Genomic DNA, 22,017 nt, shown 5'->3' on the forward strand with positions numbered 1-22,017 from the left:
GCACCTTATTCAGCCAAGCTACTCAATACTGCCCCCAGTATTTTTAACTAGACATTTGTGGTTGAAAAACTAGTTTTAATGACTCCAACCTGACATCAACTGTATATGGTGTGTGTCTGCATGCGTGGGTTTATGTGTATTTGTGTCAGGTAGAGCACAACCAGGGAGAGAGTTAGGGAGATTGAATAGATAAGGCATTTAAAAGTTGCTTTGTTTGTTTTCAGATAATGACTTGACAATGAGGTCTAGGATTAATAGGAACTGAGTTAGTGGAAGCTGAAACTGTAAAGCCAAGAGAATGTCCAGGTAAACAATAACAGTATCTAAGATATATATTACAAATCCCTCCGAAATTGATATAAACATAGTGATAATACTGTGTATATTATTGCGTGCATTATTCTGTTCTTAACGCTTGTCACTGCTACAGACAGCAGAGGCTCTCCTTACCGGTATCGTATCACGTGAACACGACATGGCTGCCGTGTAAGTGTGAGGCAAATTCACTCCCCTCTCTAGACTCTATCATCACTCTCACTTCAGTCTGTCACTGGGGGGCCTGTGTCATCATCTTTAGTAATCACTTCAGATGTCTAGCACTCAGCATGCCAACCAGCATGTGGCTTATCGTTACACACCAACCTGTCTTTAATGTCTCATATCATTATCGATAGTAACGACTCCAGTGTCAACACCTGCAGCTAGCAAAGGCCTCACGTGACTAGCATTCTATCATCAAAATACTCCTCTCAGAAACCAGAGAAGAGGAGAATTGATTCAATAAGCATTAAAATGCCATTAAGAGCATGCAGCTTCTTCTCTGCCTTTTCTTCGTAGCTGCATAATGCATAATGAAGATATGATTGTTTCCATGATAATAGAGAATAGTTTCTTTACTCAGTTGATTTGTGTTAGTAATGTAGGCTGGCCAGAATCTAAATCACAGCAGTGAGTCGCTGTCCATGATCCTGGTCTCCTGGTCTACTGTAGTTAAATCCTCACCACATGACTATGGTCTTCCCTGGCTCCCTTTCTATCTAGCCTCAGCCTCCTGACCTGCCTGCCCTGGCTGGCTGGCTACTCGTTGGGGACGCATCATTACTGTTGAAGTACCTTTGTCCTACTAATGGTCTGGGTAACACGGTGGCAGGACACAGATGAGGCTGCTAACAGATGCCTGTACAGATGTTGGATGTTTGCACTTTCACCATTACCACCGGTTGCTGCATCCCAGTGGACCACCTGTAAGATGAGCAAGTGATGGGAGAAGACACTTTACTACTCCTTACAGCCATCCCACTGGTCACAGACGTCATTCCAACGTCTAGTTTTGATTTACATTTGGTTGAGTTGTCAACCAATGTGAATTCATCGTGAAATCAACAACAAATGTCACCATGTCATTTGATTCAGGTCAAAAGTTGGGTGAAAAAAATCACTAAATTCGCTTACGTTGATGACTTTTTGCGAGTTTTCAGTTTTCTACGTTGATTCAACATCATCACATAGATTTTTTTTACTGGCATGGAAATAACGTTGATTCAACCAAACTGCTGCTGTCTTCCATAAAATAAATACCATAATACAAGTTTTGAGCAGATAAAAAAGTGTATAAATAATTATAATTATTTAATAATAAAACCTTTATTTAGTCCATATATTGTAATGCAGATTTAAAAAGAATAGGGCCACGGCCTAACGTTACAGCCATCTATTTGTCCTTGAATAGCCACAGCAAGTAATTAAATATTCATGAATCAATAGACTGTAGTGGTATTCAATACTTGTCATTTTCCTTTTTTGCTTTGATTCAGTAGTTCATTATTCATCATTTGGCATATCAGCAGTCTGTGTGTTGATTTTTTATTAGAGAAATCCTTGTACTATTATCGCTGTGCTGTATTGTCACATTGCCTGCTGGGAAAGGCAAAGTAAATCAAAGCACTGTCTTTTGAAACATGCTGTTTCTCAGTTTACCCCTGAATGTGAAAGCAGCGGTTGCTCACACAGAGGGAGCATGTGTAGGGAGGGAAAATGAGACATATCTGCCAAGACCCACCAAGCAAATTGTGTTTGCTTAGATATGTACAGCAGGTTTTCCTGGGTTGCTTTACATTACACTGGCATGTAATCCATCCCTAAAACATCCTAAAGATTGATTCTAAACATAATTTTACATGTTTCTACTGACTGTAACTTTTTGACATTTCATCTGCTCCTAGTGAACGCGCTTCGTGACTTTGGATTTGTTTACAAAACGCGCTAACAATAGTTGCTATTTGGACATAAATTATGGACATTATCGAAACAAAACAAACATTTATTGTGGAACTGGGATTCCTGGGAGTGCATTCTGAGGAAGATCATCAAAGGTAAGTGAATATTTATAATGGTATTTCTGACTAATGTTGACTGCACAATATGGCGGATATCTTTTTGGCTTGTTTGGTCTCTGAGCGCCGTACTCAGATTATAGCATGGTTTGCATTTCTGTAAAGCTTTTTTGAAATCTGACACAGTGGTTACATTAAGGAGAAGTGTATCTAAAGTTCCATGCATAACACTTGTATTTTCATCAACATTTATAATGAGTATTTCTGTAAATTGATGTGGCTCTCTGCAAAATCACTGGATGTTTTTGGAACTACTGACCATAAATCGGCAATGTATACTGAGATTTTTTGAAAGAAATATGATTTTTATCGAACTAAACATATATGTATTGTGTAACATGAAGTCCTATGAGTGTCATCTGATGAAGATCATCAAAGGTTAGTGATTCATTTTATCTCTATTTCTGATTTTTGTGACTCCTCTCTTTGGCTGGAAAAATGGCTGTGTTTTTCTGTGACTTGGCTCTGACCTAACATAATCGATTGTGGTGCCTTCGCCGTAAAGCCTATTTGAAATAGGACACTGTGGTGGGATTAACAAGAAGTGTATCTTTAAAATGGTGTGAAATACCATAATGTTTGAGGAATTTTAATTATGGGATTTCTGTTGTTTTGGATTTGGCACCCGGCACTTTCACTGGCTGTTGTCATATCGATCCAGTTAGCGGGATCTCAGCTCTAAGAAGTTTTTAACAAACTATATAGTTTTGTATCACAATTCCAGTGGGTCAGAAGTTTACATACACTAAGTTGACAGTGCTTTTAAACAGCTTGGAAAATTCCAGAAAATTATGTCATGGCTTTAGAAGCTTCTGATAGTCTAATTGACTTAATTTGAGTCAATTGGAGGTGTACCTGTGGATGTATTTCAAGGCCTAACTTCAAACTCAGTGCCTCTTTGCTTGATATCATGGGAAAATCAAAAGAAATCAGCCAAGACCTCAGAAAAAATTGTAGACCTCCACAATTCTGGTTCATCTTTGGGAGCAATTTCCAAATGCCTGAAGGTACCACGTTCATCTGTTCAAACAATAGTATGCAAGTATAAACACCATGGAAACACGCTGCCGTCACACTGCTCAAGAAGGTGCTGCAGGAAACAGGTACACAAGTATCTATATCCACAGTAAAACAAGTCCTATATCGACATAACCTGAAAGGCCGCTCAGCAAGGAAGAAGCCACTGCTCCAAAACCGCCATAAAAAAGCCAGACTTCGGTTTGCAACTGCACATGGGGACAAAGATTGTACTTTTTGGAGAAATGTCCTCTCTTCTGATGAAGCAAAAATAGAACTGTTTGGCCATAATGACCATTGTTATGTTTGGAGGAAAAAGGAGGATGCTTGCAAGCCGAAGCACACCATCCCAATCGTGAAGCACGGGGGTGGCAGCATCATGTTGTGGGGGTGCTTTGCTGCAGGAGGGACTGGTGCACTTCACAAAATAGATGTCATCATGAGGTAGGAAAATTATGTGGATGGAAAATGGCTATATTCAAGCAACATCTCAAGACATCAGTCAGGATGGTAAAGCTTGGTCGCAAATGGGTCTTCCAAATGGAAAATGATCCCAAGCAGACTTCCAAAGTTGTGGAAAAATGGGTTAAGGACAACAAAGTCAAGGTATTGGAGTGGCCATCACAAAGCCCTGACCTCAATCCTATAGAAAATTTGTGGGCAGAACTGAAAAAGCGTGTGCGAGCAAGGAGGCCTACAAACCTGACTCAGTTACACCAGCTCTGTCAGGAGGAATGGGCCAAAATTCACCCAACTTATTGTGGGAAGCTTGTGGAAGGCTACCCGAAACGTTTGACCCAAGTTAAACAATTTAAAGGCAATGCTACCAAATACTTATTGAGTGTATGTAAACTTCTGACACACTGGGTATGCAATGAAAGAAATAAAAGCTTAAATAAATATTTCTCTCTACTATTATTCTGACATTTCACATTCTTAAAATAAAGTGGCAATCCTAACTGACCTAAGACAGGGACATTTTAATAGGATTAAATGTCAGGAATTGTGAAAAACAGTTTAAATGTATTTGGCTAAGGTGTATTTAAACTTCCGACTTAAACTGTATATTATCAACACAGAGGGCCTCTGAGGACTTTGTGCACTCATTAGACCTTCAAGTTTGGCGCAAGATGCCGCAGCATCTAAAGAGGAAACATAAGATGGAATACAGAGAAGCTCCTATTAAAAAGGATTTACTGCCAGTTCCACTGCGTTTTTTCATTGTTCTCCACTAATCAGGGACTGACTTAGACCTGGGACACCAGGTGTGTGCAATGAATTATCAGGAAACCAGAAAAAAACAGAAAACCAGCAGGCTCCAGACCTCATAGGATAAGAGTTAAATACCCATGGTGTAGAGGATGGGGTGTTCTGTGGTCACTCTCTGAGCTGTGACAGTCATGACGTATTCATTCAACTCATACTGATCCAGGATCATCTGCAGAGAGAAGGTACATTACACTCACTCACCAATACTGGGGTATCCAGGGGTGGAGGGGTCTCCCCCAGGGTTCAGGGTGACCCCAAATGCTTTGTGCCACAGACTCTGGTCACGGGGGCCGTCACAAGGGTCCATGTAAAGGAGTACACCCCCGAAACCCATCTCTGCCAGGAAGGAAATCTGTGGAGAGAAATATACACAGCAGTCTTATAAAATGGTTCTATTCTACAATAGACAGAGGCAATAACAGAGAGAAACAGATTCAGTCACATACAGAAAACAGACGGACTATTATTCCTCCACACAGGCTAACCCATATTCTTAGCTTCTCAATACTGTATATTCCTCCACACATATCCTTAGCATCTCAATACTGTATCACATTGACACCAAGATAGCTTTGACAGATACAGACAGACATTTCCATGCACATCAATGTGGACTGTGCCCTAGAGATGGAGCTATAGCACTGAAATGCATAGATCACATAACCCAGATGTTGGAGGAGAGTGGCACATTACTGTAAGGGAGCAGGTATGTGGAAATGTATTTTAAACCAGAGGTCATCTGTGACATTTGATGTACAGAAGGAATAACAGTAACACCCAGAATAAATTATTCACTAGGACACGTGCACATACTCATGTGCGTGGACGTATCAGAAATATTTTTGCTATTTTCACAGCAGGAATTATGAGCGCAATAGTTGGCGGTGGGGCATAAGGGCTAGGTTTTGATGAATAAATCAATTGTATGTGTGACGAGAGCTTGGCCACTCACTGGTCGATCAACGCGTTTCATGGCTTAATACTGCAAGCCTTTGTCTCAATCTCTGTAGGTTATTGACGGCCATTGCATTGTCATCAACTCCAATACGGCAGGGGGCACAAAATATTATTGTCCTAGTATATTGTGGATTGATACAATACAGTTTATTAAATAGCATTGGCAACAGCAAGGACATTCGTCACATTCCCAGTGGGTCAGAAGTTTACATACACTCAATTAGTATTTGGTAGCATTGCCTTTAAATTATTTAACTTGGGTCAAATGTTTTGGGTATCCTTCCACAAGCTTCCCACAATAAGTTGGGTGAATTTTGACAGAGCTGGTGTAACTGAGTCAGATTTGTAGGTCTCCTTGCTCGCACACGCTTTTTCAGTTCTGACCACAAATGTTTTATGGGATTGAGGTCAGGGCTTTGTGATGGCCACTCCAATACCTTGACTTTGATGTCCTTAAGCCATTTTGCCACAACTTTGGAAGTCTGCTTGGGGTCATTGTCCATTTGGAAGATTCATTTGCAAGCAAGCTTTAACTTCCTGACTGATGTCTTGCAATGTTGCTTCTATATATCCACATAATTGTCCTCCCTCATCATGCCAACTATTTTGTGAAGTGCACCAGTCCGTCCTGCAGCAAAGCACCCCCAAAACATCATGCTGCCACACGGTTGGGATGATGTGCTTCGGCTTGCAAGCCTCCCCCTTTTGCCTTCAAACATAACAATGGCCAAACAGTTCTATTTTTGTTTCATCAGACCAGAGGACATTTCTCCAAAAAGTACGATCCATGTTCAGTTGCAAACCGTAGTCTGGCTTTTTTTATGGCGGTTTTGGAGCAGTGGCTTCTTCCTTGCTGAGCGGCCTTTCAGGTTATGTCGATATAGGACTCGTTTTACTATGGCTTATAGATACTTTTGTACCTGTTTCCTCCAACATCTTCACAAGGTCCTTTCTGTTGTTCTGGGATTGATTTGCACTTTTCGCACCAAAGTACGTTCATCTCTAGGAGACAGAACATGTCCCCTTCCTGAGCGGTATGACGGCTGCGTGGTCCCATGGTGTTTATACTTGTGTACTATTGTTTGTACAGATGAACGTGGTACCTTCAGGCGTTTGGAAATTGCTCCCAAGGATGAACCAGACTTGTGGAGGTCTACAATTGTTATTTTTATTTTCCCATGATGTCAAGAAAGAGGCACTGAGTTTGAAGGTAGGCCTTGAAATACATCCACAGGTAAACCTCCAATCGACTCAAATGATGCCAATTAGCCTATCAGAAGCTTCTAAAGCCATTACACTATTTTCTGGAGTTTTCCCAGCTGTTTAAAGGCACAGTCAACTTAGTGTATGTAAACTCCTGACCCACTGGAATTGTGATACAGTGAATTATAAGAGAAATAATCTGTCTGTAAACAATTGTTGGAAAAATTACTTGTGTCATGCACAACGTAGACGTCCTAACCAACTTGCCAAAACTATAGTTTGTTAACAAGAAATGTGTGGAGTGGTTGAAAAACAAGTTTTAATGACTCCAACCTAAGTGTATGTAAACTTCCGACTCAGCGTTATAGGACTGAATCATTTGAATATATTTGGTGGATCCCGTCTTTTGTAACCGGACAAGACTTTCTCTTTTGAAATGCGGATGGATAATAGCCGAATGGGGTGTGCACTGCAGGTAAGCCTATGTGAATTGAGAATAATGCAAAAGCATGAAGGCAAAAGCCTCAGAAGTAGAAACATTTAGAACCTTATGGATAGGCTACTTGGCTAATGCATGGCCAGGATAAGAAAGATACTCGAAGCATTGCTGTTGAACAGTATTGCTGTTGAACAGCATTGCTCATGCACATCCAAAATAATACATTACATAGATTAAAGGGGGATGTCTGCTTACTGTCTTGCTGCTCCCAAACACTAACTTTTAATAAAGCTTTGGTGATTAAGATTTATTTCAAAGCGGTCTCACGAGCAAAACCCTTTATTGATAGTCTTGACTACTTGGGCAGAACAAACAAAAAAGTTTTAATTGAGATGAGGGGAGGCTTGGTTTTTAATGAAATGAAACGAAATGGAAAAAAACATTCATTGTTTTATGCTTCTAAATACGAGGTTTACGGGCACAAAAAGCACATCTCTCCTGTTCCATGCGCATATGGCCCTATGAGTCAAGACTGAATAGGATACGCTTCTGTGGTCAGAATCCATGCCATAACCAACCGTGTTACGGCTAACACCAGCTTTGTTTGGTCTTAAATATCCCCACCAGCTCTGCCTGAAATTGGCACTTTGGCACATGTTTTTAAGGACACACCTCAGATATTGCAACCCCTTCCACCTCAGTGCAAGCAAGCATATATAAGACAGATAAATGACCAATCCTGGCGCAAGGGTAGTACAGGTTGAAATTGCCAACGAGCGTGCATTTGACAATTGCGCTGGCTTAACACCATCCGAAAATAGAGCCCATACTGTTAAAATGTACACAGACAAGTGTTAAATCTGTAACTATCCTATATATTTTTAGAAGATTGTATTGCACATGTACTTATTATACACTGTGGGAAAATATAGGTCTGCACAGAGCCAAGGCTTTCTATCTGCCCTTCCTATCTTGTGTACATGTGTACATCGATACAAACAGACTGTAGTCCGCTACCAGGGAAATGTTAGCGGGGCAAACTCTATCTAGTTGCTGACATAGAGTAGTATCCCTTTCTGCATGGATCTGGAAACGCTTGACTTGTGGGGGTAGAGAAATCAGTGACAGACATAATGTTTAAAAACCTTCTTGGCATTGTAATACCTGCTCATGAATCACAGAGGCCTCTGGCTAAATGGCAACAACCTCTAACACCTTGTGTGCTGAGAGAGAAAACAGAGAGCGCTTCTGCAACATGACAACCTGATGAGGGCATGTGTGGCTGATAAAAGCTTTTTAATTGCAAAATCAGTGGCTTTGTTCTTATGGCTCTGGATGGATCAAAAGCAAGTGAGTCTACGATGCATTATGAACAGGGTCTTCATAGGAAGAGTTAGCTTATATTTAGTTAATTCTAGAGACCATCCATAGCCATTCATTTTCATCTAGCACCTGTCCTTCAAGAGAAAGGAGCATGACATTTGACTTATACAAACAAACTCATCCGAAGAAAAGTGTGCATGCTAAGGACTTCCTGGTGAAAAGTGTATATGTTTCCTCAAAATAAACATTTAAATGAAATCATCATTGTGTTGACATCTACAATAAATTACAGAGCAATGGAGGGACTAATTAAAGAAAGGTCAAGTGTAATATATTAAACAAATAAAGTGAACTGGATGGAATATAGTGAAAAATGATACCAAAAATAATTTAGTGAAACTGGTTACAAATGACGGAGTCACTCATAATTCACCAAACAATATTTTGAAAGAGGAAGCAAAGTACTTTAAACATAAGTTTTCTATTTAGTCTCCTCCATCTCTACTAACCTTAATCTCTACTAACTTCTATTAACCTTTTTTTCTATTAATAATGTAAAATCAACAGCTGTACAGAAATATTACAGAGGAAGAACAGGGGCTCCCGAGTGGCGCAGCAGTCTAAGGCACTGCATCACAGTGCTTGAAACATCCCTGCAGAGACCCTGGTTGAAATCTAGGCTGTATCACAACCAGCCATCATTGAGAGACCTATAGGGCAGTGCACAATTGGCCCAGCTCTGTCTGGATTTGGCCGGTGTAGGCCATCATTGTAAATAAGCATTTTGTAACTGCACATGGGGAGAAAGATCCTACTTTTTGGAGAAATGTCCTCTGGTCTGATGAAACAAAAATAGAACTTTGGCCATAATGACCATCGTTGTGTTTGTGAGGAAAAAGGGGGAGGCTTGCAAGCCGAAGAACACCATCCTAACCGTGAAGCATGGGGTGGCAGCATCATGTTGTGGAGGCACTTCACAAAATAGATGGCATCATCTAAGTCTGTACCCAAACAATTTGAGGTTCTACTTCTAAAAATGCACCTTTCCAGAAACAAGTCTCTTACTGTTGCCGCTTGCTATAGACCTCCCTCTGGCCCCAGCTGTGCCCTCGATACCATATGTGAATTGATTGCCCCCCATCTATCTTCTGAGCTCGTGCTACTAGGTGACCTAAACTGGGACATGCTTAACACCTCGGCCATCCTACAATCTAAGCTTGATGCCCTCAATCTCACACAAATTATCAATGAACCCACCAGGTTTGGGTGGGTACAACCCCAAATCAGTAAACACGGGCACCCTCATAGATGTCATCCTAACTAACTCGCCCTCCAAATACACCTCTGCTGTTTTCAATCAAGATCTCAGCGATCACTGCCTCATTGCCTGCATCCGTAATGGGTCCGTGACCAAACGACCACCCCTCATCACTGTCAAATGCTCCCTGAAACACTTCTGCGAGCAGGCCTTTCTAATCGACCTGGCCGGGGTATCCTGGAATGACATTGACCTCATCCCGTCAGTAGATGATGCCTGGCTATTCTTTAAAAGTGCCTTCCTCAACATCTTAAATAAGCATGCCCCTCTCAAAAAAAATTGAACTAGGAATAGATATAGTCCTTGGTTCACTCCAGACCTGTCTGCCCTTGACCAGCACAAAACACGTTCTGCATTAGCATCTAATAGCACCCGTGATATGCAACTTTTCAGGGAAGTTAGGAACAAATATACATAGGCAGTTAGAAAAGCTAAGGCAAGCTTTTTCAAACAGAAATTAGCATCCTGTAGTACTAACTCAAAAAAAGTTCTGGGACACTGTAAAGTCCATGGAGAATAAGAGCACCTCCTCCCAGCTGCCCACTGCTCTGAGGCTAGGAAACACTGTCACCACTGATAAATCCACTATAATTGAGAATTTCAATAAGCATTACTCTACGGCTGGCCATGCCTTCCACATGGCTACCCCTACCCCGGTCAACTGCCCGGCACCCTCCACAGCAACCCGCCAAAGCCCCCACCATTTCTCCTTTACCCAAATCCAGATAGCTGATGTTCTAAAATAGCTGCAAAATCTGGACCCCTACAAATCAGCCAGGCTAGACAATCTGGACCCTCTCTTTCTAAAATTATCTGCCGAAATTGTTGCAACCCCTATTACTAGCCTGTTCAACCTCTCTTTCGTATCGTCTGAGATTCCCAAAGATTGGAAAGCTACCGTGGTCATCCCCCTCTTCAAAGGGGGCGACAATCTAGACCCAAACTGCTACAGACATCTACCTATCCTTCCCTGTCTTCGAAAGCCAAGTTAACAAACAGATTATTGACCATTTCGAATCCCATCATACCTTATCCGCTATGAAATCTGGTTTCAGAGCTGGTCATGGGTACACCTCAACCACGCTCAAGATTCTAAACGACATCATAACTGCCATCGATAAGAGACATTACTGTGCAGCCGTATTCATTGACCTGGCCAAGGCTTTCGACTCTGTCAATCACAAAATTCTTATTGGCAGACTCGACAGCCTTGGTTTCTCAAATGATTGCCTCGCCTGGTTTACCAACTACTTCTCTGATAGAGTTCAGTGTGTCAAATCGGAGGGCCTGTTGTCCGGACCTCTGACAATCTCTATGGATGTGCCACAGGGTTGAATTCTTGGGCTGACTCTCTTTTCTATATACAGTACATCTATGATGTTCCTCTTGCTGCTGGTGATTCTCTGATCCACCTCTATGCATACAACACCATTCTGTATACTTCTGGCCCCTCCTTGGACACTGTTAACTAACCTCCAGATGAGCTTCAATGCCATACAACTCTCCTTTCGTGGCCTCCAAATGCTCTTAAACGCAAGTAAAACTAAATGCATGCTATTCAATCGATCACTGCCCGCACCTGCTCGCCCGTCCAGCATCACTACTCTGGACGGCTCGGACTTAGAATACGTGGACAACTACAAATACCTGGGTGTCTGGTTAGACTGTAAACTCTCCTTCCAGACTCACATTAAGCATCTCCAATCCAAAATTGAATCTAGAATCGGCTTCCTATATTGCAACAAAGCAACCTTCACTCATGCTGCCAAACATACAATCGTAAAACTGACCATCCTACCGATCCTTGACTTCGGTGATGTCATCTATAAAATAGCCTCCAACACTCTACTCAACAAACTGGATGCAGTCTATCACAGTGCCATCCGTTTTGTCACCAAAGCCCCATACACAACCCACCATTGCGACCTGTACGCTCTCGTTGGTTGGCCCTCGCTTCATACTCGTCGCCAAACTCACTGGCTACAGGTTATCTACAAGTCTCTGCTAGGTAAAGCCCCGCCTTATCTCAGCTCACTGGTCACCATAGCAGCACCCACTCGTAGCACACGCTCCAGCAGGTATATCTCACTGGTCACCCCCAAAGCCAATTCCTCCTTTGGTCATCTTTCCTTCCAGTTCTCTGCTGCCCATGACTGGAACGAATTGCAAAAATCTCTGAAGCTGGAGACTCACATCTCCCTCACTAGCTTTAAGCACCAGCTGTCAGAGCAGCTCACAGATCACTGCACCTGTACATAGCCCATCTGTAAACAGCCCATCTATCTACCTACCTCATCCCCCATACTGGTATTTATTTATTTATTTTGCTCCTTTGCACCCCAGTATCTCAACCTACACATTCATCTTCTGCCGATCTACCATTCCAGTGTTTAATTGCTATATTGTAATTACTTCGCCACCATGGCCTATTTATTTCCTTAACTTACCTCATTTGCACTCACTGTATATAGACTTTATGTTTTCTTTTGTTCTACCGTATTATTGACTGTATGTTTTGTTTATTCCTTGTGTAACTCTGTGTTGTTGGTCTTCCAAATGAACAATGACCACAAGCAGACTTCCAAAGTTGTGGCAACATGGCTTAAGGACAACAAAGTCAAGGTATTTGAGTCGCCGTCACAAAGCCTTGACCTTAAACCTATATAAAAATGTTATGGGAAAAACTAAAAAAGCACGTGCGAGCAAGGAGGCCAACAAACCTGACTCAGTTACACCAGCTCAGTCAGGAGGAATGGGCCAAAATTCACCCAACTTATTGTGGGAAGCTTGTGGAAGGCTACCCAAAACATTTGACCCAAGTTAAACAATTTAAAGGCAATGCTACCAAATACTAATTGAGTGTATGTAAACTTCTGACCCACTGGGAATGTGATGAAAGAAATAAAAGCTGAAAGAAATAATTCTCTCTACTATTAATCTGACATTTCTGACCTAAAACAGGGAATTTTTACTTGGATTAAATGTCAGGAATTGTGAAAAACTGAGTTTAAATGTATTTAAACTTCAGACTCCAACTGTATGTGTATATATATATGTGTATATGTATATGTATATGGGTGTGTGTGTGTGTGTATGTGTATGTATTTATGTATGTACAGTACTCAGCAAAAAAATGAACATCTCTTTTTCAGGACCCTGTCTTTCATGTAAACTTCCGACTTAAACTTTAAATGTAATATTTAAGTTTGTATTTTTTTATTAATTTGCAAAAATGTCAAAAAATCTGTTTTTTCTTTGTCATTATGGGGTATTGTGTGTAGATTGCTGCGGGAAAATAACAATTTAATCTGTTTTAGAATAAGGCTGTGACGTAACAAAATGTTGAGAAAGTCAAGGGGTATGAATACTTTCTGAATGCACGGTATATATTTACAACAAAATATATTGGGGATTGGAAATGATACAGATAATAAAATGAATGGAAGCTACAATCTATCTGCAATATTTACGCTGATCTACCCCCTAAATTTTTTTTGTAATAATAATAAGTTACCAAGGATATTCCTTCACCATAAGAATGAGAAAGAAAGAAAACATATGCAAGTCTCCTTATGGTTGCATTAATAAGAATTAGAATGACTACATATGATCTCTTGATACTATTTCAACCTGTGAAGCATAATTTAACATACCTGAAAGCTGTGCACTTTGTCTGTAATTGCTCTCATTGGCACAAATTGAGTGCGAACTCTAAACCCAGACTGCCTGTCTCATTGAAATGGTAAATCAGGATACTTTAATGCAGCCCGCTGCATTACTTTGCAATGTGAACATTAGTTCTCCCTCTCCATCATTCACCAGAACCACAAATGAACAGACATCGACATCTATTAGTCCATGTACCTAATATAGATAGAAAGGACCACTTCTATTATATCTGCCATTTACTCTCACTGTTTAAGAGTGGCATTGGGAGGAAAGGACCGTAAAGTCAAGCACGGAACCTTCACACATTTCTCAGTGCATGAGGGCATTGGACATACATGCATATAACCCTTGCCATGCAATGTGCCAATTCCACCTGATACTGCAGGCTTCACAATCTAATCACATCTCTGGTGTTGGGTGTTCGAAGACAAACATCCTACATGCTCAATCATTTAGAGCTCAATGTCTGGGGCTAATGAGAGAGAAGCTGCCAATGAATGGTAATCACAGCCTGGAAGTGAGGCTTAGATACAGTGGGGTCCATAATCAGTGGCACCTTTGATAAAGATGAGCAAAAAAATACTGTGTAAAAAGAAATCATACTCCTGAACTATATTGTATGATATATTTTTGGGGGAAACTATATTATTTTATACTAATAATACCATTTCTCAGAGAAAGAGATTTTGTTTAACAAGTCATAAAAAAATCTCATAAAGATAGGGCTCAAAATTATTGCCACCCCTGTTTAGGACTAAGCCACCTTTTTTCTCCACTTCCTGTCTGAATGACGTGCAAAAAGTAAACTGCCAGTAGCTCAGGCCCTGAAGCTAGGATATGCATATAATTGGTACCATTGGAAAGAATGGTTTGAAGTGTGTAGAAATGTTAAAATAATGTAGGAGAATAAAACACAATAGTAGGAGAACATCCAAAGAGACACCAACCAGATTTATTTTGTTTTGAGAGACCATCCTCTTAGAAATGCAAGAGAAAGGTCATATTGAGAATTAGCTCCCTGGATGCAATTCATATGGCTTCCACAGGGTGTCAGCAGTCTATGTTCAAGGTTTCAGGCTTGTAACTTCAAAAACAAATAAGAAATATCAGTTTTAGCACACCATGAAGACATTACGCACCTGCTAAATCGGTTTCCTATTGAACATACTTCTTTCTGCAAGATAGAATAGTTTGATTACATTTTAGGGTATCTGAGGAGTAAATAGAAACAGATTTTGACTTGTTGAAACAAAGTTTAGGGGTAGATTTTCGGATTCCTTTCTCTGCAAGTTGAACGAGAGGATTACTCAAATCAGTGGCGCCAACTAAACAGACTTTTCCATGTTTACCATGTTGATTCAACATCAAAACACAGATTTATTTTGTTGAAATGACGTGGAAAAAAAGTTGAATCAATCAGTTTTTACCCAGTGGGCTCACCTTGCGAGGATAACAACAGTGAGTCTTTTTCTTTTTATGAGATTGGAGAACACGTTGGGAGGGATCTTAGACCATTTCTCCATACAGAATATTTCCAGATCCTTGATATTATTCATCTGTGCTTATGAACTTTCTTCTTCAATTCAAACCACAGGTTTTCAATCATTTTGACCCATATCTTAAAAAATCTATGTTTTACTAGTTGTTATAGGGCCAATCAGCAGATGAAGCAATAACAAAAAAAACAATCCACCACTGTTTACGAAACAACCCACCATTGTTTACGGTAAAAAGCTGAGGGATGGGGTTGGAGAAATGTAATCACTCTCAAATTCATTGACACAGCTATAGATGCAAGGACTTACCATCCATGATACCAACATTATAGTTTGAACAATATTTTGGCCTATGGAGTGTTTGTTTACATTTACTTTGTTTACAAACATTGGAGTAAAACAAGTTTATATGTTGGGTTCTGATTTTAATTTGTAATTTTGATTTAACCTTTATTTAACTAGGCAACTCAGTTAAGAACAAATGCTTATTTATGACGACCTACACCGGCCAAACACGGACGACGCTGGGCCAATTGTGCGCCGCCCTATGGGACTCCCAATCACGGACAGTTGTGATACAGTGCAGTGTCCAATTAACAGTAGCTATTACAGTGAAAAAAATACCATGCTATTGTTTGGTGAGAGTGCACAACAACAACAACAACTTTTATCACGGCAACTGGTTTGCTACATTCACCTCTGAAGGTAAATAATGTACCTACATTCAGTAATCTTGCTCTGATTTGTCATCCTGAGGGTCCCAGAGATAAAATGTAGCATAGCTTTGTTGGATAAAATCAATTTTTATGTTGAAATGTAGGAACTGGAGTCTACAGTTTGACCCCACTGCTGTCTCTGGCTCCACACCCACCCCATCTGGTCATCTAGATGTGTGAAAGTTAGTGTATAAACTAATGATCCATCATGTATGACATTCCTGGGAGTGTGTAAACTTACATTTTTTATCACCATAGCATTTGTGTATGTTTTCTTTAGTTATGTACTTGAAAATGAATCAATTGACCAATTCGGCACATTTGGGCAAACTCATGGCAGACTTACTCATGTTTTTTGGTTTGTATTATCTTTTACCAGATCTAATGTGTTATATTCTCCTACATTAATTTCACATTTCCACAAACTTCTAAGGATTCCTTTCAAATGGTATCAAGAATATGCATATCCTTGCTTCAGGTCCTGTGCTACAGGCAGTTAGATTTGGTTATGTCAGGCGAAAATTGAAAAAAAGTGTACAATCCTTAAGAGATAATTAAGCTACTGTAAACTCATGAGCCATAACCCATGAGCCATGAGTTATTCTTCAAGAATCAATGGGTACACATATCATTAATTTGTAAGTCTAAAAATAGATCTAACAACTGCTGATTGCCCCTTTAAACAACATATTTTTCACTAGGCAGTTTAGTATGAAATAATATACAACTTTTTTAATTGAGTATTCAATATAGCTCAGTATTTGTATTATTTCATACAGTCTTTTTTGCTAATCTTTATCAAGGGTGCCAATAATCATGGACCCGACTGTATATCTGACCCTTACATGACAGGGAAAAGGCTGGTGGAGCGAGATATCAATGGGGCTTCCCATCTGTGTCATCTACCATAGTGCATAATCAGCTTGATAAGGACTCTTTAGTGTTTATTAAAAACATCTAAACATTGTAGATTACGTTATGTTGCGTTATGATTATCCAATAGGGTGAGTATAGAATAGAACCTTATGGCATATGAGCGGGCAGTCACTTTAAAAATCTATTATCCTTCCCTAGCAAATGATGTCTCGTGTTGTGTGTGTCATTAGAATTCAAACAAGATGTTAAATGATCCAAACATCAATATAATTTTGCCTGTTAACTTGCTTTTGTCAGAAAGGAGGCTTGACACAGCATGAACTACTATACTTCTCACAGGCTCTGTAGTATGATCAAAGCGCATACAGTATCTGTACATTCTGCACCTGTCCAATGCTATCCCATCCACCACACCATATGGTATATAACAGTCCTCCCACAGATGTAGGATCTTAAATTTGACCTACAGTCAGTGGCCAGTGTATTAGGTACACCACCCCATTCATGAAAATGGTTGGCTCCTACAGACAGTGTCACGTGGCCATGGCTTGCTATATAAAGCAGGCAGACAGGCATTGAGGCATTCAGTTACTGTATGATTGATCGTTGGAATGGGCAAAACAAGTGACCGAAGAAACTTTGAGCATAGTTTGACCGTCAGTACCAGGCGTGCCGGTTCCAGTATCTCAGAGACGGCCGGCCTCCTTGGCTTTTCACACACCGCAATGTCTAGGGTTTACAGAGAATAGTGTGACAAAAATAAAACATCCAGTCAGCGGCAGTCCTCTGTGCAAAAACAGCTAGTTGATGAGACAGGTCGAAGGAGAATGGCTCGTTCAGGCTAACAGGCGTGCCACAAACAATCAAATAACGGCGCAGTACAACAGTGGTGTGCAGAACGGCATCTCGGAACGCACAACTCGTCGGTCCTTGGATGGGCTATTGGTCTATTGCAGCAGATAACCACACCGGGTTCTGCTCCTATCAGCTAAAAACAAGAAGAAGTGGCTCTAGTGGATCACCAACACTGGACAATTGAGGAGTAGAAAAACATTGCCTGGTTCAACGAATCCCGGTTCCTGTTGTGTCATGCTGGTAGCAGAGTCAAGATTTGGCATAAGCAGCATGAGTCCCCAAAGAATTCTGACTGTTCAGAAAGCAAAGGGTGGTTCGACCCCGTACCAGATGGGTGTAGCTAATAAACTGGTCACTGAATGTATATTGTCACAACAAAATAATCCTGTTGCTTGATAGGTGGTTAGGCTATTAGTAGGACAAAAGTAGGACACATAAAAAGTGCAATACTGTAACCGTGTTTTAGTGTGGGGTTTCAGTGGATTTATGTAAATCACAAAGCTGCTCAGCATTTCCTGTAGTGCAGGAAAATTCTAAGCAACAAAAGAGTGATCAAATTAAGATCCTACATCTATAGTGGATAACACGTGAATGGGATACTGATCAGGAAGCTTTTATCTCAGAATCTCAGGATTATTACACCTCTGATGAATAAATAAAGCTTTCTAAATGGCAAGGTAGAAGCCAGACTATTTTCCAGTAAATAAAAGTACAATTACTGTGGCGTAAACAACATTTTTACCTATAATGAAATATGATACATTTTTCAATCAGGCTGTAAGTGGTCTATGAAAGTCAGCAATAACACCAAATCGAACTTGATTTTGAGAAGATAGCACTGCAAGAATTGCTGCAAGTACATGATGAAGTGGAACATTTTTAAGCCGTTGTTATAAGATACTGTGTGAGTGACTTGCTCTATGGTGTGTGTACATGCATTTGTGCGAGCATAAGTGAATACACTAGTAAAACAACTGAACATAGAGTACATTTCTAATATTTCCTGTTGAGTTTTATGCTATCATGTTGTACTCTACTGTTAAACCTGATCCTCATGGACTGAATGTGCACAAGTGGAAGCTGCTGAGGGGAGGATGGCTGATAATAATGGCTGGAATGGAGTCAATGGAATTGTATCAACTAGGAAACCACGTATTTGATACCATTTCATTGACTCCATTCCAGCCATTTTTATTAGCCGTCCTCCCCTCAGCAGCATCCACTGGTGTGCACTCACTGTTAAAGATCAATAATCCTTCCCGAACAAATTATGCCAAAGTGTTGTGTGTATCATTAGAGTTTAAACAAGATGTTAAATGATGCAAAGGTCGATATTATGTGCTGTTCAGTCAGAGACTGGAAGTGGCATTTACCTGATTTTGTGCTGCTTTTATATTGTCAGGGAACTCTCGAATGGCGGTCGACATACAGTGCATTCAGAAAGTATTCAGACACCTTGACTTTATCCACATTTTGTTAGGTTATTCTACAATGTATTAAATTGTTGTTGTCTCAAAATCAATCAACACACAATACCCCATAATGACAAAGCAGAAACAGGTTTTCAGAAATGTTTGCAAACTTTGTTGAAGCACCTTTGGAAGCAATTACAGCCTTGAGTCTTCTTGGATATAATGCTACAAACTTGGCACACCTGTATTTGGGGAGTTTCTCCTATTCTTCTCTGCAGATCCTTTCAAGCTCTGTCAGGTTGGATGGTGAGCATTGCTGCACAGTTATTTTTTAGGTCTCTCCAGAGATGTTCAATCAGGTTCAAGTCCGGGCTCTCAAGGACATTCAGAGACTTATCCCGAAGCCACTCCTGCGTTGTCTTGGCTGTGTTCTTAGGGTCGTTGTCCTGTTAGAAGGTGAACATTCGCCCCAGTCTGAGGTCCTGAGTGCTCTGGAGCAGGTTTTCATCAAGGATCTCTCTGTACTTTGCTCTGTTCATCTTTCCCTCGATCCTGACGAGTCTCCCAGTCCCTGCAGCAAAAAAACATCCCCACAGCATGATGCTGCCACAACCATGCTTCACTGTATGGATGGTGCCAGGTTTCCTACAGACCTGACACTTGGCATTCAGGCAAAGGAGTTCAATCTTGGTTTCATCAGATCAAAGAATCTTGTTTCTCATGGTCTGAGAGTCCTTTAGGTGCCTTTTGACAAACCAAGTGGGCTGTCATGTGCCTTTTACTGAGGAGTGGCTTCCGTCTGGCCACTCATAAAGGCCTGATTGGTGGAGTGCTCCAGATGCCTATCCTTCTGGAAGGTTCTCCCATCTCCACAGAGGAACTCTGGAGCTCTGTCAGAGTGACCATCGGGTTATTGGTCATCTCCCTGACCAAGGCCCTTCATCTCCAATTGCCAGGCGGCCAGCTCTAGGAAGTCTTGGTGGTCCTAAACTTTTTCCGTGTAAGAATAATGGAGGCCAGTGTGTTCTTGGGGACCTTCAATGTTGTAGAAATTCTTTGGTACCCTTCCCCAGATGTGTGTCTCAACACAATCCTGTCTCAGAGCACTACAAACAATTCCTTCAACCTCATGCCTTGGTTTTTGCTCTGACATGCACTGTCAACTGTGGGACCTTATATAGACAGGTGTGTACCTTTCCAAATCATGTCCAATCAATTGAATTTACCACAGATGGAGTCCAATCAAGTTGTAGAAACATCTCATGGATAATCAATGGAAACAGAATGCACCTGAGCCCAATTTCGAGTCTTATATCAAAGGGTCTGAATACTTGTGTAAATAAGTTATTTCCATTTTTTTATATATATAATTTATATATATTATATTTATATATATATATATAAATTAGCAAGCATTTCCAAAAAACTGTTTTTGTTAAGGGGTATTGTGTGTAGAAAACTAGAAATAAATGACATTGCCATAGCTTCCTGAAATTAGATGTACATATCCACTATACTGTGTATATCACTAAGGCAACAGTCCTAGCTCACAGTTAGAGGATAACACAATGAGTGTAGGTACTGATCAGGAAGCAATTAGCCCAGCCACAGCATCTCAGATTGAAAACACCTCAGATAAGTCAATCAACCTTCGCTAATTATGAGATTACCAAACACAAGGTATTTGACAGTAAAAGACAGGAGAGCGTATGTCGCAGGCATTTGTCGCGGGTCACTACCTCACATGAGAGCCATTTGAACGTAATCTTTAAAAACATTTTTTTTATCAAAATGCGTTTCTTTGGCAGTAATGCCTTCTCAAACGTGAACTTTCATGTGCCTTAATTACAAACTTGTATGCCATCTGGGAATATGAATACAATTGCTAAATTACAAGCCTAGTTGGTTTAGCCACAGAAAATGACAGCAACCTTCCCACTAGCCATGATTGGCTGAGATAATGAGTGGGTTGGACTTGCTGAGAGGTGAGTTCGGATTGGTCTGCCATATAGCACGCTTCTGTCTATTTGAGCTGGTTAGTATGTGGAGGTAATCCTGTCTAACGCAGGCTTTAAAATATATATATATTGCTTAGTAGAACTGCATAAGTGTTGCTCTCCACGTTCTGGAGGACCTCATTTTGAAATCAGTGGAATTAGAGTATGATAGATAAGGAGATGAAGAAAACACCTGTCTCCAGATTACATCTTCAAACTAAGGGCAACAATGGCATCCGTGACAGGGAGAAGCATCCAGCCATGATGTATACAGGTAAGTCAAACTAGCTACATTTTCAGATATTATACATTTCTAATTTTGACATATAGTATTTTAATTTAAAGTTAAAGTGAACTGTTAGCTAGCTAGCTAACGTTAGCTGGCCGGCCCGCTAGCTAGCGTTATGTGTATGATCTTATTATTCTTATCTCAGAGCCATTTGCTTTGCTTGTTATAGCCTAATGTTATCTAGCTAACATTGAACCTGGTTGGTTAGGTACCTGCAGATTTATGCAGGGTAGTAACGTCCTGAGTTGTGATTATGGTTCATTGTTTAGCTAGCTAGCTAGCTACATGTCTTAGCTAAAGGCTATACAAGTGTCCACTTTAATAAAATATCACTGCGACAACAGTTAGCCAGTTAGCTTGGGTGCTTGACTGCTGTTGTTAGGACAGAATGCTTGGCTCAACCCATAAAGAGATTTGTGGAGCTAAAGCTTAAGAGGGTGTGAACGATGCTGAATGGGTGTAGACAAAGAAGAGCTTTCCACTAGGTAACAAAACAATTCAAAGTCCATTTTCTCAAAAGTGAGGTTACAAGTTTATCAACTTTCAAAGCAGAATGACTTTCTCATTGTTCCTCAAATACAGTGTATGATATATCATTTTGTAGCTCTGTGTCTCTGCTTTTATCCAATGTAAAAAACACAATTTCAGATTTTGCTACATAAGACCGAATCAAGGCGGTTGGTCACATTTATCAATGAGGTTGTAACTAGTCTGTGAAACTCAATAAAGACACCAACATGTGTGATGTTTTGAGTGGAGAGCACCAAAAATTGGGGGCATGTTAGGTA

General features: G+C 40.5%; 1 protein-coding gene across 1 annotated transcript in view; it reads right to left on the reverse strand.

Annotated features, from left to right (window-relative positions):
* Positions 1-22,017, reverse strand: part of naaladl2 (N-acetylated alpha-linked acidic dipeptidase like 2) — a 273,612-nt gene that overhangs the window by 131,391 nt on the left and 120,204 nt on the right. The window contains exon 5 of the mRNA XM_031785955.1: positions 4,881-5,031. Within this exon, the coding sequence (XP_031641815.1) occupies positions 4,881-5,031 (151 nt within the window). The remainder of the gene's footprint in view (positions 1-4,880; positions 5,032-22,017) is intronic.

Source organism: Oncorhynchus kisutch, linkage group LG13 (genome assembly GCF_002021735.2).
Source record: "Oncorhynchus kisutch isolate 150728-3 linkage group LG13, Okis_V2, whole genome shotgun sequence".
NCBI lineage: Eukaryota > Metazoa > Chordata > Actinopteri > Salmoniformes > Salmonidae > Oncorhynchus > Oncorhynchus kisutch.